The sequence below is a fragment of the Notechis scutatus genome, chromosome 4 (assembly GCF_049901735.1).
Source record: "Notechis scutatus isolate UNSWTSFEM ecotype Mainland chromosome 4, rNotScu1.2, whole genome shotgun sequence".
NCBI classification, from domain to species: Eukaryota; Metazoa; Chordata; class Lepidosauria; order Squamata; family Elapidae; genus Notechis; species Notechis scutatus.
In genome coordinates this window covers 127,230,995-127,257,398 of record NC_142012.1, presented here as the reverse complement: position 1 = coordinate 127,257,398, position 26,404 = coordinate 127,230,995, and the positions used below count along the sequence as shown (strand labels likewise).

The 26,404-nt window shown below is 34.0% G+C and overlaps 2 protein-coding genes across 6 annotated transcripts in view; one reads left to right on the top strand and one right to left on the bottom strand.

Annotated features, from left to right (window-relative positions):
- The window catches only part of PPP2R3A (protein phosphatase 2 regulatory subunit B''alpha), a 30,902-nt gene extending 26,369 nt beyond the window's left edge, over nucleotides 1–4,533 (bottom strand). Inside the window, exon 1 of one of the 2 annotated variants that reach the window (XM_026686519.2) lies at nucleotides 4,254–4,533. The gene's annotated coding sequence lies outside the window, so the exon portion shown is untranslated. Of the gene's footprint in view, nucleotides 1–3,721 lie in introns of both variants that reach the window. The other variant, XM_087964864.1, reaches the window with a different exon arrangement.
- Nucleotides 4,534–8,303: 3,770 nt separating this feature from the next.
- Nucleotides 8,304–26,404, top strand: part of ARMC8 (armadillo repeat containing 8) — a 62,180-nt gene continuing 44,079 nt past the window's right edge. Inside the window, exons 1-3 of one of the 4 annotated variants that reach the window (XM_087964866.1) lie at nucleotides 8,310–8,397; nucleotides 11,025–11,101; nucleotides 23,075–23,146. In XM_087964866.1, the coding sequence (XP_087820992.1) occupies nucleotides 8,383–8,397; nucleotides 11,025–11,101; nucleotides 23,075–23,146 (164 nt within the window). In that variant the 5' untranslated portion in view covers nucleotides 8,310–8,382. Of the gene's footprint in view, nucleotides 8,750–11,024; nucleotides 11,102–23,074; nucleotides 23,147–26,404 lie in introns of all 4 variants that reach the window. The other 3 variants (XM_087964865.1, XM_087964867.1, XM_087964868.1) reach the window with 3 other exon arrangements.

Sequence of the window (26,404 nt, the reverse complement as noted above, 5' to 3'; positions counted from 1 at the left end):
TCCTCTTGAATTCTGTTGACCCTTATCTAGTGCCAAGATAATGCTACCAATTTATATCATTAATGGGAGAAATACATGTTTAAAAAATCTTCCATGTACTGTAACTGGAGTATATGGAGTATATGAAAAAAAAGTATATGGAAAAAAGATTTTTTTAAATCTATTTCCTTTCTAATACAGATTTAATGATTGAAAACTACATTACTTGCTAATACTATCTGCTCTCCAATCAGATACCTTATGCAAAGGCAACAGATAATAACCATTAAGCCATGTGGGTTACAAATAAAATAATTAGTAGATAAAACAAATAAATCAAATATAAATTAGTTTAATAGCTAATAGCTATTGCACCTAGAGTTGAATTAATTTTAGTTTGTTTGCTAAATGAAGACGTGAAAATTACTCTTTTCTAAGATCCAGATTTCATTTCCCAGTCATGACAACTATTACTACCAACATCTACAGACAACCTGCTGCCTCGATGATTCAAGAGGTAGAGAGATTAATTTCTTGCCACTCCTCATCTTTTTAAGATGGAGGCTGAAAATGGCTTCTGAGCTCTTCTGAGCTGAGAAGGCAGACTGCTCCACTCACCTTATACCCAAAGGTATACTCCCTTTCTACCTAGAAAGCAACAAAAGAAGCTATCATTTCAGCTTCCTTCTGTACATAGAAACTATAACTGCCTTTTGCCTACAAATGAAATAGAGAACAATTGTTCCCCAAGTTTCACTGTAGAAAGATAAAAATAAGGGGTAAGGTTTTGGGGAGAGGGAAGTATCTCATTTGAGGCACCAGAGGGTTCCCATAGGATTTACACATTTATCTAAGCCATATACAAAACAGTCAGGACAGGAAACAGCTGTCCTATAACTGCCCAGAATATCTGTAATTCTACAATTCTCTTCTCTGTAGAATCTCAGATTACACTTCTAAATGCTGTACTGGATGTCATATTTTCATAGATGACATTAGAATAAATCATTTAATTTAGCTTTTTCCACAGGCTGCACTGACTAATGCAAATATCAACTTTAATCCACAGTATACTGATAAAAAATATTGCCAGAAAAACTTACCCAGCAATTTCATCAAGCTATCGGGCTGTTTTACAGATAGGAATACCAGTAACATTTCAGATCACATCTCAGTTTGAAAACTGCATAAGGTAATAACACTGTATTAGGATTATCAGTGAGGTATGTTTATCGGCTGATAATCTCTCACTCAGTGAAGAAGTGCACATAAAGCACTTTCACTTTAAACCTGTTTTCACAAAAGCCACTATCATAAGAGCTTAGAGCAACCTTCAACAAAGTTTTTACCTTTAAGTATCCCTTGAAATAATTTTCAGATTTCAAGGAACCTGTATATAAAAATTACAAAAATTTCACAACATAATTTACTTCTAATTTATACAATCCATACTTTATACAACAATAGTAAATTGACAGGTCAGTCACTGAATTGTAGCATGTAAAAATTCACACCACTGCAAACACTGGCACTGCATGGCCTACAAAGTTCAAAAACTGATGTTTATTTATTTTAATAAAGACCTTTCTCGGAAATCTCTTGCAGAACCTTAGAGTTCTGTGGAGCCCCAGTTGAGAAAGGCAGAGTTTATAAGGAAATGTATACTGTATTGTGCAATTATGATTTTAAATAAATAAGCCATCATAATATGTTATTGAATATATACGTACTCTATTGATCTAAAAATCTTCAGCATCAGAATGACATCTACTTTTGTTTACTATTACCATGCCCATTACTTACTAATTTAAGGTAAAGTTCATACTTCTATAAATTTTATAAGATTCAAGCATTAAGATTATTTGTTTTATTAATATTCTGCATTTATTATTTTTATGGTATTTTATAAAGCAAGTCAAGTTCTTCCTCCAATTTTCCACACAACAACCCTGTGAGGTGAGGTGAGGTGAAAGAGAGTGACTGGCCCAAAGTCACCCAGTTGACTTTCATGATGTCAGAACTTGAATTCATAGTCTTCTGGCTCCTAGCCGGCCAATTAAACACATTATTCTAATAATACAGCAATGTAAATCTTAAATTTTAATTTATAGATTTTATTCTAATTTATTCCCAAGAATCTGGTTATGTGAACTTTTTTTCTTTTTGCACATAAAGTACTGAAAGTTAATAAGTAGCTTGGCCAAGCATCTAAGTAGCTGTACAACTTGAACTTTCTCTCCAAGATCTAGATCTGATTTACTGTGCCATAATAGTATGTGTTTACAGTATTCTAACATATTTTAGATTACCTTTATCTGATAGACTTCATGCATCTAGTCCTCTTTTATTTCATTTCCCACTATTCATGGATTAAATGTATTCTTACCCATTCGAATAATCTATGTTAAGTAGTAATTGCACACATTTTTAGAAAAGCATCCTTAATGTCATCGTGTTTATTTTGAAAGAAAAGCAGCCGATCAGCAGCTGTTGCTGGTGAGGCGACTTGATTAAACACAAACAATAAATAGTAACATATCCTGTCTCTACAATGCTACCAGATACTGAAAAGCAGCAAAGGGAACACTGAGCTCTGCTGTTTGGGTACAGCAAGCAAATTTGCAGCTGCTATTTCCTCCTTGTACTCATTTTCTGGAGACAGATAGGACGGCTGTGCTCACAGATGAATCATCTGCAATTTCATTCATTTTCTCTTTCTCCCTGATCCTTGGATCCCCACCATGGCATCTAAAGTTGCTATCATAGCCATGAAACCATTTTCAGGGTTCTGACACTTTCTTCTTTCTGTAAATAAAAAGACAACGTAGTTGACCTTCTGTTATGCTATAGTTATGAAGGACTAATTAATATGACCCTACAGAATCTACTCCTGTTGTAAATCTTGCCTTAAAGTCTTGACTTTAACTTAAGTAAGTTCTCTAGGGCAATGCTTCCTAAAGTCTAGCAATGATCAGCAGATAGTTTCAACTGCAGTGATTCATTGGCCTAAAAATGAAGCCAAGATGATTAGAGATTTCCATCCAAAATGAAGGGAAATGGTTGGTATATAACAAAAACAGCAAAAGTTAGCACAGATTCTCTATGGCTGTGATCAAACATATCTGATTATAAGTTACTTATTACTGAATTAGCTGGTTTATACTACATTATAAATCTCGAATTACAAACAACACTAGCTGGGTTCTGACATCCTAAGCTAAAACAACCAAAGTGCACTTTTGGCTTGGAGCATTCTGAGAATTCTGGGAGTTTAAGTCCACAAGTCTTAAAGTTGCCAAGGTTGGAGAGCCCTGGCTATATCAGGGAGTATTTTGTCTTTAAGTAACACCTGCATTCAGCAAAGCTATCTAGAGTAATTCTAGCAGAAGCAGCAGCTAACATCTACATGATCATATATTATTTTCAGTGCATTTGACTGCCCTTGTCTCTGGAATCTCCCCACCACATACGCACTTCTGTATTATATCCTGCATAGCACCTAGCACTTCTCTATGTCACTCAGGTTCCTTACACAAAGTACATAATAGCACCCAAGGCCTGGAAACCAAGTAAAGCCCTATTCCAGCAAAACAATTCAATGGTTCTGACAAGAGGATTTGCATCATTTACTGTATTCAAATCACAGGGGCAGTTTGTTCAAAACAGCCCAGTAACAGCAATATGGACTTATATTCTTTTTTTTTTTTTCCCTCCCGGAGGTCGGCACTCCACTTTCGCCTACCTTTCTTAACAGGATTTGCTCATTTCGTAACTTTGGCTGCTGCAGTGATTACCTACACAACACTCTACTGAAATTGCGACTGAGGTCGAAAACGATTACCAGAGCTCAGAAATCATCCGGACGTGGGACTAGTCAATTTCTTTTCCCTTACCCCTCCACTGCAAGTTAAAAGTACTTATCCGTTCTCTTCCTGACCCTCTACTGTCACCCGTTCAGCTGGGGTCGTAGGTCTCCAGTTTTTCCAAGAGATACTCGAAATGCACGAAATCTCCGAAGTGTCTCTATTTTTTCGTCCCGGGCCGCTCCCTCTTTTCCCTTACAGCTTTTTTCCGCGCTTCGGGCCGCCCGCCCGCCCGCCAACGCCAACCCGATCCAACGAAAATCCAGCACAGTTCTAGCCAGATTCTGGATAAGAAAGGAGAGTTGGCTTTTTCGGCGCCACTTTCCTCCTCTGTTATTCGAGAGCAACAATTACTACCCAAAAGGGGACGCAGGGGCTAGAGACAGCCGTGGCAGGAGCTTTCGCACCTACCCGCCGCCGAGGCGATTCCCTCGCCCATTCTAAGGCTCTCTTCAGCTTCGACCCTCCTCCTTCCTCCACCCTCTGGCCGCGAGAGGCTCGGCTTCTTTTCCCGTCCCTTCCGCGCTACGAAAGGGGCGCCCACAGAGCGCACATCAGTGGAGATGGGGAGGGGAGGAGGCGGTGGTATTTCCCTGCCAAGAGGGCAGAGACTCATTTGAGCGCCAGCCCCCGCAGCTCCCGCCTGGGATTGTTTTTCTGCGTCCCGTCAAGTCTGATCTTTGCTTGTCCTGCCTGAGAAGAGCCGCAGTCAATCGCCTCTGAGGGTCCTGGGATTTAGGGAGGGAATTCTTGTGAAGTTCGGTTTGAGGAGGAGGTTTTAAACAAAAGACCAACGCCCTTGACATTAACAGAAACGTTGATCTCATCTTTGGCCTTGCTATGTTGCAGTGGAAAGTATTAAACGTTCTTGAAAGATTAAGAAACCAGAAAGGAAAAAGAAAATGATGTCTTTATTCTCCACTTTTAAACCACATGATTGTGGTGCAATGAGCCAAGATTATGGAACCCTTAGGTCTGACATTTCTGAAATGCCAGCTGCATTTTCCTGTCTCTGATTCCAAAGCTCCAGGGCTCTTCTCTTACAAAGTCCTTATGTCTCACTTTCTTTGGCTCATAGTTACTCCTACCGCACCCATCTTGTGCATTCATCAGCTTCATCCCTACAGGCTGAAGTTGGCTCCTAGTTCTTTATTCCATTCAACAAAGCCATAAGTACTAAGTTGAGCAAAGAATGTGAACAATGGTATATGCAAAAATAAAATTTGGACTGATTCATGTATTACATCCAGGCTATCTTTTGGAGATTCCCTTATAACATACCAGGCTGATTTTATGAAAAGTGCTCAAATAAATTGCTAGGATGAATCAAATTATTCAGAAGGATTTTGAGGTACAGGTATTTAATATCCTCAAAACTTAAAACCACTATAAGACCATGTCATGGTTTGACTGTTAGAAACAAAGAAACAGTATGTCAGAGAGAAAAACTATAACTCGGGGACTCTTCTGTTTCATCCAGTTCACTATTTTCTATTAACTGAGGACCTTTCTCCACTGCTAAAAATGAAAGTGCTATCCACAATCTTTGAATTTACTATTCTTTGAATCTACCAAATAGTTGATTCTATTGCCTCTTTCTCACTATTGAATAGTGCTGTCCTGATTTTGCATGTCCAGCACATAATAGCGATTGGTTAGTTCCTCCTGTTTTGCTATCCTTCATCTTTTGCATCCAGCTCTTTAGGGATATGAATAGAATGACAGCAATTGAGCTAATGTGGGATCTCTGTTGTCAACCCATTTTCCCTAAACAGTCCAGTACAAATTGTTTTCCAGGTAGATATAATAAATACATTCCCCAATAACCATCAATCTTAAGAAAATCCAATTCATCAATTCTGTTAACTCCAGATCTATAGAATTTGTATCTCCTTCAGCCTTCTCAAATGAATCTGCAGTTTCAAAACCAAATTCCTTCTCCTTGAAATTAGCCAACAGCAATTTAGATTCCAATCCATCCAGTTTTGAGTTTGAGTTGGCTACAGTTGCCTGAATATCCTCTTTAGGCTGATTTAAAACTCTTGTTTTTTTATCAAACTTTTTTTGAAGTTTTCAATTTGAACTTGTAGGTTAAAAAGCATTCCCCTCCCCCACAAGTCTTCTTAGAGGACTTTATTTTTACAGTTTGCATTTTTAATATAATCCTGTAACTGGGCATTCACAACCAGACATAAACAGTTCCTTTCCAGGACAGGGGAGTTACCAACTTCCATATGGAGAAATATAACATCTCATTTACAGTATGTCCTTTTACTGTATCACATACTTACTATCTGCAGCAAGTATAGGATTAGCTTGTTAGAATAAGAACCAGAGCTTTGGCAGAAAAGCTACTATGTTGCCTTTCAAGGAATATGTGCATGATATTTTCATACCTTGAAGGATACCTCACTCTGCCCCCTAGAGTTATCTTGTTTTCTTATCAGTTATAAAACAATTACACATGTTCAAACGGTCTTTGATCAACAGTCTATATAAAAGCTTGGATGAGGTGATGCATCCATTCTGGTAGTCCTTCATCTCTCAGTGGCTTTTGATACCATACACAGTATTCTTCTGGACTGTTGGGAGGGTTGGGAGTGGAAGGCACTGTGTTGTACTGTTTCACTTCCTTCCTCAGAATTTGATTTCAATTGATGTTGATAGTGGAGGGGAGTTGTGCTTGTGGTCCCTTGTTTATGGGATGCGTCAGGAGTTGACACTCTTCCTTTTCCAATTTAATATCTGTATGAAACTAATGGCTAAGGGTTTTAATATCATCAGTATACTAATGATATCAAACTTTATAGCCCACCCCCAGGCTGTGCAGGTGAAGGTGTTGAGCTATTAATCAATGTCTGAAGGCTGTTCAAGTCTGGATGGGGCAAAACATCTCAATCCTTTCCAATCTTAGTGGCTGTGATAGTTTGGAGCAGGTTTCAGTTGTGACCAAGGAGGACTTTGAATAATCATCAAATATACCTGAAGTGGGTATACTCAAGATTTCTTCTATTAAATATGATAATCCTACAGGACTTTTGCTGCCATGAACTCACTGTATAAATGAGCCATCTTCCTCTCAGCATGACTGTGGAGTCCCACATCAAACTATGGATTACATTGTGACTGGCTGTAAGCTGACGGCATATACTGGTCAAGTACCTGATTTTTTTTTCATATAAATGATGCTTCATGTCAATGGTTAGATGGCCCAGATATTGGTATCTGAATACACACATGTGTGTATGTGATTTTTATTGTTTTTTTAATCTAGGAAAATTGTTAATATATGTTGCAAGTCCATACTCTAAATAAATAAGTGTGTCTTCTCTGTCATGGCCTCTCTGGAACAGCATCCCCAGAGATATGGACATTCCTAGGATTCTAAAAAGTACTTTAAAAACTGGCTTTGCTCTCAGACCTTCAGTTAATATATTTGTATGGCCTCTATTTGGTTTGATTTGTTACTGTTTATTGTTTTAGTCCAGACTACTTGTGCACTTGTATGTTTTAAACTGTTATTGTTTTGTATTTGTAAACTAATTAGATTCTGTGGGAGTGGGAAGCTATAATAAATTAATACTTTTATTATTTTGTGTTCTTGCTCCTGAAACATTTGGATACAGCAGACTAGTATAGCGTCACAGCTTTGGAAAATAAAACAATTGTTTAAACACTCTTTTTGGTATTTTTTTGTGTAGATTTTCTACCATATGTGCTCTGCAAATAACACATCAGAGCACCACCATTTATCACAAGCCAGAATAAAGGCAGAATAGAGATCAGCACACAAGGGACAACTATAGGGAGTCACAGAGATTATTTTGAAGAATCTAGAGACAATTATAACATATGCAAAAAAAGATGTTAAGCCTGAGAAACAGTGAGAGTATCAAGGAGAGACTATCTCCTTCCTGCCTCTCTAGATATAAAAGGGAGAAAAAGAAAAATGCACTCAGGCTTGCAAGATTCTATTAGGACAGATTATCTCAATAAACTATAGTTCTTGTCATCCTCCTGAATCTGTTTCTTGGTCTATCAACCTTGAAGGGCTAATAATAGCACATTTTAAGGTGGTATAGTTTTCTGATTAGGATGAGAGTAGAGAGCTGTAGAAAGCCCTTAATTTGTAAAGGTGATGTATTGAACAACCACTGCCATTGTGAGGCATTCTTACTGCTGTTTTAGCACATATTTAGAAAATGTGGTTTGATACTTTCAACCTCCTGTGTTCCATCCCACTGCAATGTTAAACTTTGTTTCTAAATACTTTTAACATAATTACACATCCGTGATGTGCAATTTTTCCTCATGCGTTAGAAGTGTATGTATGTAAAACATAATTGTCACTAGATGGCGTAACAGCATTAAGCAGCCGAATTCCTTATCGGTTTCTCCCATTCACTTTGCCAAGGACAAATTCTGACAGGTGGTTTTACCGTTACGCATGCGCACGCCGGCCTCCACCCCCATTGGCTCAACGCCCAAACACCCAAAAGGCGAGTTGGCGCATCCCGTTTCACGTTTTCTTTTCATCCTGATGTTCTGTAAGCAGGTGAGAGTAAATTACCTACTTCCGGAAATAATCCCTCCCTCCCTTCAACAAGTCCTCGTCACGCATGCGTGTTGCTCGCTGCCGGAGAAACTGTGTTTTTTTTTCCTCCCCCCCCTTCCCATTCGCTATTTCAACTGACGGGATGTAGTTGCTTCCTTCCTTCCTTCCTTCCTTGTATCTCCCCCGGCGATGTGGGTGCGCTTGGAGGAGGCGGCAGCAGCAAGAGCAGCGCTAACAGTCATCGCAGCGGTCCTGGCACGAGCTCTTGCGTGGGGTTGAACGGCTAGTGCCGTTGGCGTGCGTCAAGATGGCGTGTGTGCTGGAGACGCCACTCCGCATGAGTATCCTGTCGGTAAGTGCAGGCCCGGACCAGCAACGGCAAAGGCTCTAGCGCTTCTGCTTCCTGGTGAAGGAAGTCAGCCGCATTAGGGCTTCCGTTTGGCGGTCTTTTTTCTCTCTTAACTGGGCTGGGGGAAGTGGGGTTGATCCTCTTGTGTCCAGCTGGGCGAGTGAAGGACTACTATCTTTCTTAGGTGGTTCATAGCGAGTCCCGCCCTCCTGGAAGCTTACCTTGTTTTTTTTTCTCTTTTCCTTGCAGCTACGATAGGAGTAGGAGAGCCTTGGCTGCTTTTTTTTTTTTTTCCGCTTTGAGGTGGGCTTGAGATTTGGGGATGTCCAACTGCTGGATTTTTTTCTCTGGAGGAAATAAAATAAAATAACCCCCGCTGCGTTATTTTCTGCGTTAAGATGTCACGGGGATAATAACAGCAGTAGCTCTCGTCTTGTATCCATAAATTTGGAGGGAATTTTTCTGTTGCATTTTTCTTCTTTATTAGTTTTGTGCACTAAAAAAAATCTGCCAGTTTTTTTTCTTCATAGAAGTTCAGTTTATTTTTTTATTAGAGTGGAGAAAACGTGTATAAGTAATGGATTTAGTTTTAGATTTAATCTTTTAAATGCCTGATTTATTTCCTAATGTTGAACCTGAACACAATTAGAGGAGCATTCTGCAAAGCAGATTTCTTTTCCTTTAATAGACATTTAGAAAAAAAGTTAACAGCAGTTGCAAGTTCCACCTGCTGTAGTTTCCTATTTTGCTCAGCTGTTAATTGTACAGTTCTTTTTTTATAGCAGGTTACAGTGAAGTTGCATTGAGTTGTTTTTAATATGGACACACACACCAAGTATAGGCACTAAAATGTATATTCCATTCTGATACAAGTAGTCACATAAAATAGACTTGTCTAGCCAGTCTATTTGTGTGTGTGTGTGAACGTTGGATTCCCACTTTCTATAGTTGGGTGGGGAGGAGATGATTATGCTGTTACAGCTACTTCAGTATCACTTATGCTGAAATGTATCTGTGTAAAGAACATTTAAGGAATATGTTCTTTTAAATATGATTTTGTTGGGATTCTGTCTTTGCAAAATCTATTACCTTGTAAGTTGGATATGTTCCAATAGTTTGGAAGGGCTGTAGGAGACATGGAAGTATTGTTTTTGTGTATTGTTTTTACACTTAACATCCATTGAAGAAAGAAAGGTTTGCACTATGAACAATATTTCTGCAGCAAACCAGTGTTTTGTGTATATATATATATGTGTGTATGATTCTGGAATTGTTCTTTGTGTTAACAATTTGTAGGCAAGTTTCTAAATATGGGGAACTCTAAGGAAAACTTGATTTAATGAACTGATATCTGGAATGAGTTTTATTATTCTTGATCATCGATGAAACAATAGTATACTGTTCATATTGAAATCATTATTTAAATCATATCATTTGCATATTTTTATATTTCTACCTATAGAAGCAGAATGATTAAAGTTTGATTTATCTAGTAGGATATGGATTTGACAACATCCCTATAAGAAGCTGTCTTAAATTCCTAAATAATAAATCCCTAAATAATAATTTAGCATTAAGTGCTAAAATGCTAGCTTTATTGAAAAAAATATTTCAAATCTATAATGGCAGTAGTTGAATATTGTAATGCAGTGGATAATACACTTGACTGATATAGCATAATATCTTCAAAAGCTCCCCATAATCACTTTTGGTTTTGAGAGTAGGTATATATATATGGCATTCAGCTTGGTTCGGGTATTTTCCCACGTCATTGTAGTTGTGCTTTTAAAGTTGTGAGCAACGTTTCGGCAGAATATTTCAGGCAAAGGAAAAAATCAACAAGAATCTGGTCCTGTGTTGAAGAAATAAAGGAATTACTGATTGGAAAATTATAAATTAGCAGATTAAATTCTACCCAAACAGAGTGGCTATTGATTTGGAAGCTGATTGAGTCTAGAGATAGTTTTTGTTTTTTGTTTACTCTCGATGAGATATATCGCCAGATGACCTACAATTTGGAGTGATCCTAGACTCAGGAGTCATGGTTGAACAGCAGATAGAGGCTGTAGCCATGATAGTCTTTCCACAATTATATATTGAATGCCATATATGTCCTTTCTGGATCAGGAAGCTTTACTTTCAGTCACTCATGATCTTGTCACCTTTAGGTAGATCACTATAATGCACTATTACAAATAAATATTACTGCTTCATAGTCTTACTTTCTTGAATTTGTAAAAATGTATATCGCTGATAGACCTCAAATGTCTGCTTACAGGAAGTTACAGCAAGTAGTCGCCATTATGTTGACAGATTATTTGATCCTGATCCTCAAAAAGTACTTCAGGGTGTCATGTAAGTAGCACAAACTTTTCTGTTATTGTGTCTTTAAATTCTTAGCTGTGTTTGAATCATTTTCATTACTTGCTTTTTATACTTCAACAAAAACTATGTATTTGAGGCATTACTAATGAAATATGCTCAGTTACTATTCTTTGTTAATGTATTAACATGCCGTAGTATAAATCTTTCTTTCCCTGCATGGCAGTTTCAGTATTTTTTGTGTGATTTCTAAATGATGCCTAAATCTTGTCCGCCATTTTATACATCTTATGGTAATGTATTTTTCCTGCCTGCACAGTATTCACCTTTGTATCTGATGAGAATTCTCCAGTGTTTTGAAAGATACAAATTAAGATACTTTTGCTATATATTACAAATTTAAACTAAAAGTAATATACATCTTAAATTGAATCATGAATATACAATTATACATGTATTTTATCTTAACATTTGAAAAATGAGCATGTGATATATAAATTATTAGAATTCAGATGTATTAAAACCATAATTCAGCATTACAATAAAATTCATCTCTGGTTATAAGAATGTTGTTGGAAGTTTCTGTTTAACCACAGTACATTATGTGTAGATTCTAATGTTATGATAATCATAGCAGTAGTTACATGAAACAAATGAGTTTCAAAAAGTATGGCTTGATTTTGGTTCAAGCAGTTCCAGTATGTCTTACCATCTGACCTCCCCCAAGTTCATTTAATTTGTGTTTCTGAATTGGTCTGTGTCATTGTTTTGGTAAGGTGAACAAGCATTAATTCTGAATAGGGCAAATAAAGACAGCAAGGATAAAAAACATGTTCCAGTGTGCTTTTGTATTTTTGTATTGTACTTGAGAGAGAAAGCAATTGGAATATACAAATCAGGGTTAATTAACTTGGTTAAGCGGTAGTTAAAAATAAAATTAAAAGAGAATTTTTACTTTGGCCCTGTTTTGTGTTTAATATAGACAGGTGCATAGATTTCTTTTTAAATATAAAATATGTAAACATTTATTGGCTATATGAGAATATCTAGGATTGGTTTCTGCTGCAGTTGATAACTTTAGGTTAACATAGTAAGGTAACTGGGCAATTCATAGGGTATTCTGTTTGTATTTACCCATTTTCTGACAGTTTTCCTTTACAGAGGAAAATACGCTGGTTCTCTTTTTGGATAAAAATGAATATTTTTTTTCTGGAAATCAGATACTGAGTTGATGTTCCAGTATTGTATAAAAATTCCATTAATTACTCCAAAAGAATTATTGGCTTCTCATACGTGAAACAGCTACAAGAAATCCCTTACTATACCAATGAATTCCATATTCCTATTACAAACTCATGTTGAAAACCCTATAAATTTTTAATGAAACCATATGATTTATTTTCCAATTCCCAAACATGTATTTCCAACAAGAAGAGGATTGTCACCTACCCTAATGTTGTGTTTTATAGTCTGTATGCATGGATATGGATATATGGTGTAGAGACCTACGATATTAGAATTTCTCATGAGGATATTACATTGGAATTTCTATCTTCCAGAGAGGAATCTGGGAAAAAGAAGCTCAGTGAACAAAAGTAGAAGAGGTTTTAGTTCTGAATAAGTAATTACTTCAAAGAAGATGACCTATGAGCTTTGTTTCATAATACTTTTGGCATAGTTGAATTGCAAAAGAACCAGCTATTTCATTTATATTGTCGCTATGTCCAGTGTTTTATGGTACAAAAAATGAAGCCATTATTCTAAGGTAAAGGGAATCATTTTTTAAAAAAATTCTTTCCTAAGAAACTGTTGGAATTAGCATTGGGCTAGCTGTAGTCATCTTTAAGATTACTTTCAACTTTCATAACTTGTACTGACATATTTGCAATAGATCTCTAATATTTTGAGTTTATTCTATTCCCAATATCAATTCCCAAAATCATTTCAGAAATTATACAGTTTGCCCATATACAGTGGGCAACTGGCACAATATTTTCTAACTTGGAAAATGTTTTGTTTGAGAGTCTGATTACGCCTGATTTATTTAAAAAACTAATAAATGAGTTATACATAGTTGGAGAGAACTAACACAAGGAAGAATTAATAATGGAATTATACTGGGAATGATATTTTAGCTTTATCCCAACATTTTAAAGGCAGTATATGTGGCTCAAAACCAAAACAATTGAAGATAAAAGATAAGAGTTTCCCCAGTTCAACCATGTCCAAATCTATGGGGCAGTGCTCATCTTCATTTCTTAGCTGAGGGATCCAGCATTGTCTGAAGACGTTTCTGTGGTCGTGACCAGCATAACTGTATGTTGAAGTACATGGATCACTGTTATTTTCGCATCAAAGTGGTACCTATTTATTTGCATTTGCATGCTTTCGAACTGCTAGGTCGGCAGGAGCTGGAGCAAGTACTTATTAAGGTTATCTTTATTAATTCAAGGTCACTCACTGAATTTTGTGGCTATGTGGGGATTTGAATTCTAAATCTCAGAATCTAGGCAATTGGCAGATGACCTGAATGTGCTGTACTGTAGGCTTGAGAGGAAATCACTGTCAACTCCCCATCTCAGAAACACCAATAGCCAGATTTCCTACACCCCTATCTCCATCTCTCTGGACATCCCACCACTGGTGATCCTAGGAAAAAATGTATGAGATCTATTTTATGGACCAAGGGTCTCCAACACCCAGGCCATGGCCCATTAGCAGTCTCGTGGGGAGATGTGCTGCACAAGCAGTGGGCAAGCTTGTGAAGCACTATTTGTGCATGCATAGGATTAGGTTGTGTGAATGCAACCATGCTCTATCCCCCACTACTGCCGCCGCCAATCACAGACCCAAAAAGGTTGGGGACTGCTGTTATAGACAAAAGATTGGAAAAGCACCAGGCCCAGATGGAGGAACTACTACTTGCTTGAAAGTCCTTGCTGATCAATTGGCTCCAATCTTCATCTGCATCTTTAATAAATCACTGGAGATGTGTTATATTCCTTTTTGCTTTGAATGCTCTACAATCATCCTGGTTCCCAAGAAACCTTCCATCTTGGGATAACAATAGACCAGATGCTCTGATATCTGTAATTATGAAAACCTTTGAAAGGTTAGTGCTGGCACACCTGAAAATCATCACAGATCCAATCCACTGTTAGACCTCTTGCAGTTTGCCTATCCTTCAAATAGATTGGCAGATGATGCTGTCAATATGGCACTGCATACATCTTGCAACATCTTATATCCCCAGTGACTTATGCATGGGTACTCTTTATAGACTTCAGCTCGGCATTCATTACCACCATTCCAAAAATTCTTAACTCTAAACTGATTCAGCTAGCTTTGCCTGTCCATACTTTTAGGTGGATTATAAGCTTTCTGACAAAGCAACAGGTGAAGCTAGGGAAAATCACATTGAATACCCAAACAATTAGCATAGGCTCCCTCAGGGTTGTGTGCTCTCTCTATTTCTCTTCTCTATACAAATGACTGCATCTCAAAGGATGCTCAAAGGATGCAAAAGATTATCTCATTTAAAGTACTGACGTTTGCAGATGGTACCACAGTCATTGGTTTCATTTGAGATGGTGATGAGTCTGCATATCAAGAGGAGACTGAACAACTATCCCTGTGGTACAGCCAGAACATTCTGGAGCTGAACACACTTAAAGTTGTAGCAATATTAGTGGAATTTAGGACACATCTACTCTACCACCTCTTATTATATTACATAACATAGTATCAACAGTATCAACCCAGGGTTTTGAAATGGAAACATAACATTAGAACTATCATTAAAAAGGCACAATAAAGAATGTTCTTCCTGTGTCAACTCAGAAAGTTCAGATTGCCCCAGAAGCTGTTAATTATGCAGAGGAATTATTGAGTCTGTCATTTGTACTTCTATAACCATCTGGTTTAATACAGCAACCAAACAGGACAGAGACAGACTTTGGTGGTTAGTAGGAAATGCAGAAAAAACAATTGCAACCAGCATGCTTTCCATTGAGGACCTCTACATTACATGGATCAGGAGGTCTGAGAAAATATCTACAGACCCCTCACATCCTGGACATAAACTCTTTCAACTCCTCAGGATGCTGCTACAGGGCATTGCATGCCAAAACAATTAGACACAGAAACAGTTTTTCCCTCATGCCATCATTCTGATGAACACCTAATTCACACAGTATTGTCTTATGTACCCATGTAGTCTGGCCTTATTACGATTTTCCTTCTCATATTGTCTTTTACCTTCTATTATTGGTATCATTATTGTGATTATTATTACTCTGTTGTTTTGTACATTGAGAGCTCCTGCAGTGGAGACAAATTCCTTGTGAGTCTAATAACATTTGGCCAAATTAAGTATCTTCTCTTTTCTTTTCTCTAATTAATTTTTATAATTAGACATACTGTGATATAATTACATGAGATAATTTCTGTTGCTCAGCATTACTTAGCACACCCACTCCTTATTGTATATTATCTTTATCATATCTGATTTCATTTGTAAACATGGTAGGCCTTGCTAATCAGGGGGGGGGGGGGGGGGGGGGGGGGGGGGGGGGGGGGGGGGGGGGGGGGGGGGGGGGGGGGGGGGGGGGGGGGGGGGGGGGGGTTTTTTTTTTTTTTTTTTTTTTTTTTTTTTTTTTTTTTTTTTTTTTTTTTTTTTTTTTTTTTTTTTTTTTTTTTTTTTTTTTTTTTTTTTTTTTTTTTTTTTTTTTTTTTTTTTTTTTTTTTTTTTTTTTTTTTTTTTTTTTTTTTTTTTTTTTTTTTTTTTTTTTTTTTTTTTTTTTTTTTTTTTTTTTTTTTTTTTTTTTTTTTTTTTTTTTTTTTTTTTTTTTTTTTTTTTTTTTTTTTTTTTTTTTTTTTTTTTTTTTTTTTTTTTTTTTTTTTTTTTTTTTTTTTTTTTTTTTTTTTTTTTTTTTTTTTTTTTTTTTTTTTTTTTTTTTTTTTTTTTTTTTTTTTTTTTTTTTTTTTTTTTTTTTTTTTTTTTTTTTTTTTTTTTTTTTTTTTTTTTTTTTTTTTTTTTTTTTTTTTTTTTTTTTTTTTTTTTTTTTTTTTTTTTTTTTTTTTTTTTTTTTTTTTTTTTTTTTTTTTTTTTTTTTTTTTTTTTTTTTTTTTTTTTTTTTTTTTTTTTTTTTTTTTTTTTTTTTTTTTTTTTTTTTTTTTTTTTTTTTTTTTTTTTTTTTTTTTTTTTTTTTTTTTTTTTTTTTTTTTTTTTTTTTTTTTTTTTTTTTTTTTTTTTTTTTTTTTTTTTTTTTTTTTTTTTTTTTTTTTTTTTTTTTTTTTTTTTTTTTTTTTTTTTTTTTTTTTTTTTTTTTTTTTTTTTTTTTTTTTTTTTTTTTTTTTTTTTTTTTTTTTTTTTTTTTTTTTTTTTTTTTTTTTTTTTTTTTTTTTTTTTTTTTTTTTTTTTTTTTTTTTTTTTTTTTTTTTTTTTTTTTTTTTTTTTTTTTTTTTTTTTTTTTTTTTTTTTTTTTTTTTTTTTTTTTTTTTTTTTTTTTTTTTTTTTTTTTTTTTTTTTTTTTTTTTTTTTTTTTTTTTTTTTTTTTTTTTTTTTTTTTTTTTTTTTTTTTTTTTTTTTTTTTTTTTTTTTTTTTTTTTTTTTTTTTTTTTTTTTTTTTTTTTTTTTTTTTTTTTTTTTTTTTTTTTTTTTTTTTTTTTTTTTTTTGGGGGTGGGGGTTTTTTTTTTTTTTTTTTTTTTTTTTTTTTTTTTTTTTTTTTTTTTTTTTTTTTTTTTTTTTTTTTTTTTTTTTTTTTTTTTTTTTTTTTTTTTTTTTTTTTTTTTTTTTTTTTTTTTTTTTTTTGTTTTTTTTTTTTTTTTTTTTTTTTTTTTTTTTTTTTTTTTTTTTTTTTTTTTTTTTTTTTTTTTTTTTTTTTTTTTTTTTTTTTTTTTTTTTTTTTTTTTTTTTTTTTTTTTTTTTTTTTTTTTTTTTTTTTTTTTTTTTTTTTTTTTTTTTTTTTTTTTTTTTTTTTTTTTTTTTTTTTTTTTTTTTTTTTTTTTGGGTTTTTGTTGTTTTTTTTTTTTTTTTTTTTTTTGGGTGTGGGGGTATTGGGGGGGGGTGGGGGGGGGGGGGGTTTTTTTTTTTTTTTTTTTTTTTTTTTTTTTTTTTTTTTTTTTTTTTTTTTTTTTTTTTTTTTTTTTTTTTTTTTTTTTTTTTTTTTTTTTTTTTTTTTTTTTTTTTTTTTTTTTTTTTTTTTTTTTTTGGTGTCCTTAAAATGCAGTTGTCATTGACCCTTCTGAGTCTTTGAGTCTGAATATAAATTCTGTTTTGAAACAATTTATTTTGATAGGACCATTCATTGTTGAGAACAGTGTGTAAAACAATTATTGTACTCCTGTAAGTATCACCTACAAAATATTACATATGCTTCATATAAGGAAAATTTCATTTAAAGATGTCCAAAGTGTGTGACTTACAAATCTATATTCTAGCAGAGGTAATTCTCAACTTATGACCACAAGTGAGCCCAAAATTTCTATTGTTAGTAAGGCAGTTGTTAAGAGAGGTTTGCCCCATTTTGCTAAAATTGTTAAGCAGATGTGTGCAATTGGGAGTTGAATTGTGTTGTCATTAAGATAATAAACCTATTGACTTTGCTTGACAGACCCCCGGACAGTGCACCTGTCCTACACACGTCAGTTGCCCAACACCTGTTTTGATCATGTAACTATGGGGATACTGCAATGGTCATAAGTGTGAAAAACAATCATAAGTCACTTTTTTCAATGCTGTTGTAACTTCAGATGGTGACTAAATGAATGGTTGTAAACAAGGACCATCTGTACTAGAAACCCACAATTAGTTTTTATGGAATCCTTTTCTATTTTGATTTCTGTAACACACAAGTAGTCCTCAACATTTGACCCTAATGGAGCTTATACATTATGTGGTATGTTGTGAAAGTCATAAAATGGGTTGGTCATGTGATTGACCTGATTTGACCTCTTTACCGACAAGCATTACGTAACTGCTGGAGTTGTTAACCGAAGACCATGGTTGTTAAAGCAAGCCAGTGGTTTGCAATGGGTGTGATTTTATAGAAAACTGGAAATAAGGCCTAGTTTTCAAGAAAACCTTTATAAAACCTGACTGCAGGATGTAGCAAATGCAGCCATGTTGCCAAGCAACAAGTTGGCAAGAAGTTTGGCCATGTTCTAAGTTGAGTCACATGCAATGTAATATTATTATGTTTGTTATTTGTTATTGTTTTTTTCTGGAATTCTTAACATTATTTGCTGATGATGATGGCTTCTATTGGTATTTAGTATTTTGAAATCTTTCATATTTAATGTAAATGATACTTCCGTAATAATACCAGTAGTCCTCAACTTACAACCATCCTCAGCTTATCAGCATAATTGATTTTTGTTGCTAAGTCAGACTTTTGTTAACTGAGTTTTGCCCCATTTTACGAACTTTCTTGCCACAGTTAAGTGAATCACTGCAATTACTAAATTAATAACATGGTTCTTTAATAAATCTGGATTCCCCATTGACTTTGCTTTCAGAAGGCCACAAAAGGTGGCCTTCTCACATGACCCTGGGTAATTGCAACTGTCATAAATAAAACCAGTTGCCAAGTATCTAAATTTTGATCATGTGACCATGGGGATACTGCAATTGTCGTAAGTGTGAAACACAGTCATAAGCCACTTTTTCAGTGCTGTTGTAACTTCGAGCAATCACTAAATGAACTGTTGTAAGTTGAGGACTGCCTGTAATTGGTCTATTTTACAAAACAAGATACAGATAATATGAACTAAGCTGTGATACAGAGAGCATATGGAGATAAAAGAGTAAAGCAAGGAGAAGCCTGCCTTTTACTTTCACCATAGATAGAAATTGACATACTTTCTCATCATGGCAGTCAGAAGAAAAGCTGCTAAATTAGGACACAAAGAATCATTAGAACAATTTGCAGATAAGATTATTTCCTTAGGGGTCCTGCAGAAAACATTTGAGGACTTCACTGAAAGAGAATTGTCACTATTGGGGAGAATCTTGGGTAAAAACGAATCTTTTGCCACAATGGATTTATTTCAGAGATTATCTGTTTAAATGTACCATTTAAACAATGGCAAAAATATATCTAAATTTTATATAGCTAGAGAAAAAAAATTAAAGTCAAATATAAAGTGTTGCAAGATGCAAAGGAAAGAAAACTGGATTTATCAGATTTGAAATTGTATTATACTGCTTGTTGTTTTGGTCTGGATGAAAGAATGGATATTGCGGAGAAACGAGACTTTTACAGTTAGCTGACAACCTGATGTTTTGATGACATCTATCTTTATGGTGTGATAAAGTTTAATGTAAACTTTAAAATTTTTATTAGATATGTGATATTGAGAATATGGAATATATATAAACTCAGTTGGTACCCAAAAACACATTTATGGATCCCAGCTCAAAACTCGTATCATAGAAGAGAACTGGCAGACTTGGAAATTTAACTACTTGATGTACTGGGACTTTTTGGAAAACAGTCAAAGGGAATTTAAAATCAAATCAATAGAGCAATTAATAACAAAAGAATATAGTTGTCAGTGGTTTTTCTATTTATAGCTTTCAGAAAGATTTAAAATATATGGCTAAAGGGATTGAAATTTACATTGTGTTGTGATCCCAAAGAGAAATTTTATAAAAAGATGTATTATTGGTACATGATGCCAAAGTATGTATAAAGATTGTATAAAGGCACTTCAAATGTATGTTGGAAATGTGAAGGGACATTTTATAATGCTGGGTGGGCATATATAAATGATAAACAATTTTATTCAAATGCATATTTTGATATAGAGAATTTTAAAAATCAATGTTCAATTGAAGACAGAATTTTTTCTTTTAGGACTAATGGATAAACATAAGAAACAATATTATTTCAACATATGATTACTATGGAGAAATTACTGTATACATAATGATGGAAAGAATCAACACTACCTATTATGGAGGAAGGGTTGATGAAGTTGACAGATTTTGTTGAAATGGATAAATTGGTTTCTTTGGTTACAGAAAAGATATCTATATTTATTGGTGATTGGAAGACTCCTATGGAATTTTTGTGTAAATATAAAGCATGATTTATAGACAGGATAGATTATAGAAAGAAAAGTAATATGATGGAACTTTAGAGAGAGTTTAAATATATTAATAAGTGTTGTGAAGAATATTGAAAGCCACTTCTTTATATTTTTTCTTTTCTATTTTTCCTTACTTTTTTCTTCTTTTTTGCTCTTTTTATTTTGCATTTGATTTTTTTCTTTCTTACTAATAGTTTGCATTACTTTTTAATTTCTTGTTCAAAGATATCAATAAAAATTACACACACACACACACACACACACATACACAGCACACACACACACACAAGTCTTCTAGCGCATGAACATCATCCCATGTGCCTAAGCAAGCAGGCACATACAGTACATGGAGCAGCAGCAACATAGGAAGATGCTGGCAGGAGATGATCATGTGACAGTGGCAAAGGCATCAGTTCATACTGCCTAGTAAACCACTCCTGTATTTTTACCAAGAAAATCACATGGATAGAAAATCTAAAATAATTGACAATATAGTCCAGATGATGGCCTTATAGAGATTCCAGATAGATTGTTGTCTTGAGTCATTCCTAGATGCTTCTGTTCAAATTTAGGGCAAAGAGCCAGCTTTAGTGGCAAAATCAGCTGTTTGTCAGAAGGAGAGGAAAAATCGCCTCAGTGCTTAGTCGCCATTTTGGTGGACCTCAATATTAGTTTTTTTTACTTTTCCTTTTTTTTGTGGAGGCTGTGATGGAATGTTTCATCCATATATCTTTTCCTTATATATGGATGGTATGTAACATGAAGTTAAGAACTTACATTGCATTCCTAACTTGTGTTCCCAGAGGAGTTGAACTTCAAAAAAGGCTATCCAGCATGAGTAACAATGAGAAATTCAGCTAGGGCTGGAGAGGGAAGCAAGTGAAAACACTTTAATTTGAGAATGTGGTTGATTTTTAGCTATTTTTGTTTTGAACTTTGTGAATTGGAAATTTAGGAAGACTTCTGAAGCAAACCAGCAATTACTCAGAAGTACTGACTCATAGGTATTAGTGAGCCCCAGATGAAATGAGCTAAGCTTAATCAGCATTTTCTATTACTTAAGGAAAATAAGTATTTTTGTAACCTTATGTAGATAATCCAGCTACAGTTGGGATAGGCAAATCCTGCGTTTTGGACTATGCTAAAAATGTAAACAATGTATCAACTCAATATTCAATGTTTCATGCAAACTGAATTGTGACTGTTCATTTGCAACAGGAACACCATATTGGTAAACGGTGCTTGATAACTATTTCTTAGCTATTAGTGCGATTGAAGTGCTAAACATATTTAAAATGTCTCTGAACATGGTTTCTTTAGAATTGCATGAAAATTAATATTGGGCTTGCTTCATAAATAGTGTACCGAAACTGGTTTTGGAAAGAAAACAGCTTTCAAATTTGCAAACAATGCATGCACAATGTGATCTCTGGCAGAAGGAGAATAATTGAGTTGTATATATGAGTATTTCTTGTTTAGGGTTACGCCCTAATTTAGTTTTTTAATACAAGTAGTCCTTGAATTACGACCACAATTGAGCCCAGTGTTTATGTTGCTAAATGAGAAATTTGTTAAGTGAGTTTTTCCCATTTGACAACTTTTCTTGCATATTCGTTAAACGAATCACTGCAGTTGTTAAATTAGTAACACAGTTGTTACTAAGTGAATCTGACTTCCCATTGCCTTTGCTTGCCAGAAGTTCTCAAAATATGATCACATGACTTTGGGACACTACAACCGTCATAAATATGAACCAGTTGTCAATCATGCAAATGTAAATTGTGATGCTGCAATGGTCGTAAGTGTGAAAAATGGTCATAAGTCACTTTTTCAGTCCCATTGTAACTTCAAATGGTCACTAAATGAACTGTTGTAAGTCAAGGACTATCTGCAATATTTTTATTGCTTCAAATCTATAAACAGAAGGAAAGGAGGAGCCCAAATAAAAATATTAAAAGGAAATAAAAAAGCAAGAACACATGTCAGTAACAAACCCCAAAAAATATTGGCCATAAGAGTAAAATTTGTCAGACTTTCTACTACTTTGATAAAAGACTATTATGCAGGCATTAAAGCAAATGCATGTCTTCCAACCAGGGTTTTAAATCAAAGCATAGCATTAGAATCTCTCCATTGGAGTAAAACAGTCTTCCTAAAAGCAGCTGCCAAATGATTAATCTCGATTTCTTTATAATTTGGCAGGTTCACAATTTTTTGAAATATAATTTAACATCACATTGACGTGTTCATTAGGATAATGATTCAACATTTCTTTAAAATATTAACTCATTGATTTCTTAAAATCAAATTTTATTGCATTGATTTCCTATTATTAGTCATTTAAAGTTGCCTGAAATATCTCCATATCAATCTTTATACAATTTTCAATTGTATAAACATTTAACTCTAGACATAGGAAAATTTTCTCTAAGAATAAAAATTTAGGTGTTTCAGATGTTGCCAATTTAATAAGACTAAATTGTAACATCAAAAGGTGTTATAATTGAATACAATGCCATATAACAGTTTAAAGTAAACCAAATTCAATTTTTAGCCTTTCTTTTTTTTGCCTCATATTCAAATGCAGCCACTGTAAGTAGGAATTCTGGCCATATTGGGATTCTTATGTTTAATTTTTAAATTTTTACTTCTAACTCCATCCTAATTTAACACTTTGATACTGCTATCTGATCTATATGCCAGATGGCCCTATAATGAATGATGAAGTGCACACTTCTGCTGTTTGAGTAGCTGGTATTGGAGAAATGTCAGATATTTATATATTAATAATGGGGATGTTTTTTTCTGTTCAGTGCTTAGATGTAGCAACTAAATGGTGCTACATTCTGCAAAACTTAGCTAGTAGTATCTCAGCATAATTTACTAGGGTTTTTCTCTTTCTGGATTTACAGAGATATGAAAAATGCTGTAATTGGAAACAACAAACAAAAAGCCAACTTGATTGTTTTGGGAGCAGTTCCAAGGTATGTCCTCTGCTACTCTCATTTTCACTGATTCACAGCAGTCTCATTTAGCCATTAAGGACACTTAATTTCCTGACTGTAGCTGACTATTTTTTCTATAGCTGAGATTAGTATATCTGATTTTTTGCTATAAAAATTGTTTGTATGGATACATCTGTGCTGAAAAATTTGGAAAGAATGTCTGTTTCAAAGCTATGAAAATAGTTCAAAAGTCACTGGTTAATAAAGCTTCTGAAATAAATGTCTAAACCTGTTTCTTCCATGTCTTACTTGCATGAAGATTTCATATAAGAATTTGGGAGGAAAACACTTTTAATTTAAAAAAAGAAGCAATTTATACTTTTCCTTTTTAAATTGTGAAGTTAACTTCTAGGCCTTCTAATTACTAATCTTTTATCACAAATTTCTACAATTTGTTTAGTGTCTAACATGCTGTTACCAAGTTTCTCATAGTAAAAATAAAATATCGATTGTTTCATGTAAATTTGTGGATCTACACCACTTTTTACATGTTCCTCGGACCTTTTGCCATAAAGCTGTCTGAAAATCAATAATCTTGTGACCATTAACAAGACTCATATTCTTCAACACCATTTTTATTTTTATTTCATTTATATCCTGTATCTCCATAAGTAAAACCACTTACTTCAATTCCATTTTTATAATGCTTTCATTCTATTGTTGTTTTTGACCTTAATTTTTTTAATGGAAGAAGCCTTTAGTTCCTCTTGTTAAAACAATGGGCTTCTGAATTAATTGTTGATCTACTGGAAAGCATTCCAGAATCAACCAGTAGAACTTGATCTCTCCCCACCTCCGAGCCTAAAGTTACCCAGCTGGATTTCATATGTAAGGCGGAACTAAAACTCACACTTCTCTGGTTTCTACTCTGGTGCTTTAACCACTAGATGACACTGGATCTCACTATATACTACTAACATAAGGTTCTTGTCTATTTCCATCACATATAGCCCTTGTGTTTTGATGAATAATTTAGTGACCATTCACTGTTACGATGGCACTAAACTAAGGGGACTTATGAAAGGTCCTAGAAGTTCTTGCAGTCTCAGTTTCCCTGACCAGCTTTTACAACTTCCCTGTCATCTTCCCACAAAGTCAATGGAGAAGATACAGGAGGTTCACAAGTTGCCCCCACTGCTCTTTTGCCCACCCAAAACACCCGCATAGTTCACACACTTCATGGTACCTATCCAGCTACCTGCACTCCTTCATGGCACCTGCCCATGGGAGCTGCCAGCAGCCCCCCCCCCAAATTCTCATCCACAGCACTTGTCTGCTGGCCTACTTGCCTGGGACTCGCATCTCTTTTTTATGGTCTCATGAGGTTGTCGCTTAAATACTTGTGTGGTCCTGTGGTTGCAACAGCATCTTGGGCTGTTGGGATTGCCATCACTAAGCAATTTGGTCACATGATGTCATGGTTTATGGCCACATTTCTTGACAATGAAAATTCTGGTCCCAATTGCTGCCATAACTTGAGTACTACCTGTTACATGGGCTTCCCCCCTCCATTTGTACCAATATGTTTTTTGCTTTTATCAGCATAATTAAAATGTCAGCATTAATAATTATGAGTAAAGTATATGATAGACCTGGTTTACTCATAATGTGCTCTTCAGTTGTTACCTCTGTTTGCTCATAGAATCTGAAGGCAAAACAACACTATTTTGAGATTGAGGTTATGTGATTTGACATATCTTATGGTCCAGATAATCCACAGACCAGATGCAGCTGTCGAACCATTTTTTTGGTCCACTGTCTGGTACTTTCCTTGTTCATGCCACAGAAATGCAATTTTATTCTGATTTTGGAGAAGAAATAATATAATTATTTGAGCCTTAAAATAGGGTTAAGACCTTAAACTTACATCAACTGCCTCATAAATTCTGAAAAAATGTTCTAATTTGCATTTGTTTAAAATTTGCTTTGTCAGATTTTAACATTTTCATAAGCAGAGTAATTATATGGCTACCTACCTGAATGCTTTATTCTTTTACTTAGTAATTTTTAGATAAGGCCCCCTTGATTCTTGATTGATTAGAAAGGTGAAACATAAATCTAAGCAAATAAAGACTTATATCAGTCAAATTAATATAACTCTTTAGTATGATACAAATATAACACCAATATTTTCAAGCTTTTAAAAATAGATTAGCTTTTAAAAATTCTAATAGAGAATTTGAATTATAAAAGAAAAAGATTTCAAGCAAACAGGAGGCACATATCCACTAATTTGATGACCAGAATCTGTTAATATTAATCTACACTGAGAAATGGTAAATTTAATTCTTATTCTTAATATACAAATTCTAGAGTCCTTCAGTATTTCTTGGACTGGAGAGATTCAGATTCTTTTTCCTATTAGATCATAGAACTCATTGAATGACTTTAGGTTAGTGAAGATAAAATTAAGGCAGACTGTGCTGTATATAATTGGACTCATTCCAACTCAAAACAGGATATACATGTGTTTAATATAAAAAATCAGTACTCAGTCACCAGTAGGATATACATGTCAAGTTAATTTAGCATTAAGATAACAATGGACAAAAGTGGTTTTAGTTACTGAAAATAAAATTGCATACAGAGGCAAATTATTTACTGCAAAGTAGACTATCTAATCTCCCCTCATATTTGAAAAAAATATGAAAGCAATAATGCTGGAGTTCAAGCTGAGCAACAGTTTGTTACAATAGTATAGTACAAGGAATTGTTTTTGACTCAGACAGTGGTTATATAGAAATGTAACTTGTATATACCCAAGACTATGTTGCTGATAAAGTAATTAAGTTGCTTGGTAAAACTTCATTAATGTGCAACTTAGTCCTTTTGATAAACAATATAGGAAGAGGTTAATGATTATTTTTTTTCCAAAATATGCTTTATTTGCATTGCTAAAGTAAATTTGTTTTGTGATCATGAGGAAGATATTGAAATCACATAAATCAATTAACTTTTTAAATTTATTTATATTATACAGATGAATAATAATGATGAATCAATTGTAGACAAAAATGTCCTCAAAATTTCACTTCCTTGACATTTATAAAATACCAAAGCTCTTCTGGTATATAACTGCAGTTCTATGCATTTTTACTAAGGAGTAAAACAATCCTTGGTAATGGTTTGAGTTAAACAATCAAACTCAAAATTACTTTCTTCTGCATAGACTTGAATGGGTTTGCACTTACATATTTTGTTGAGTTTATATGCCACTCTAGTGATGCCTTACAAACT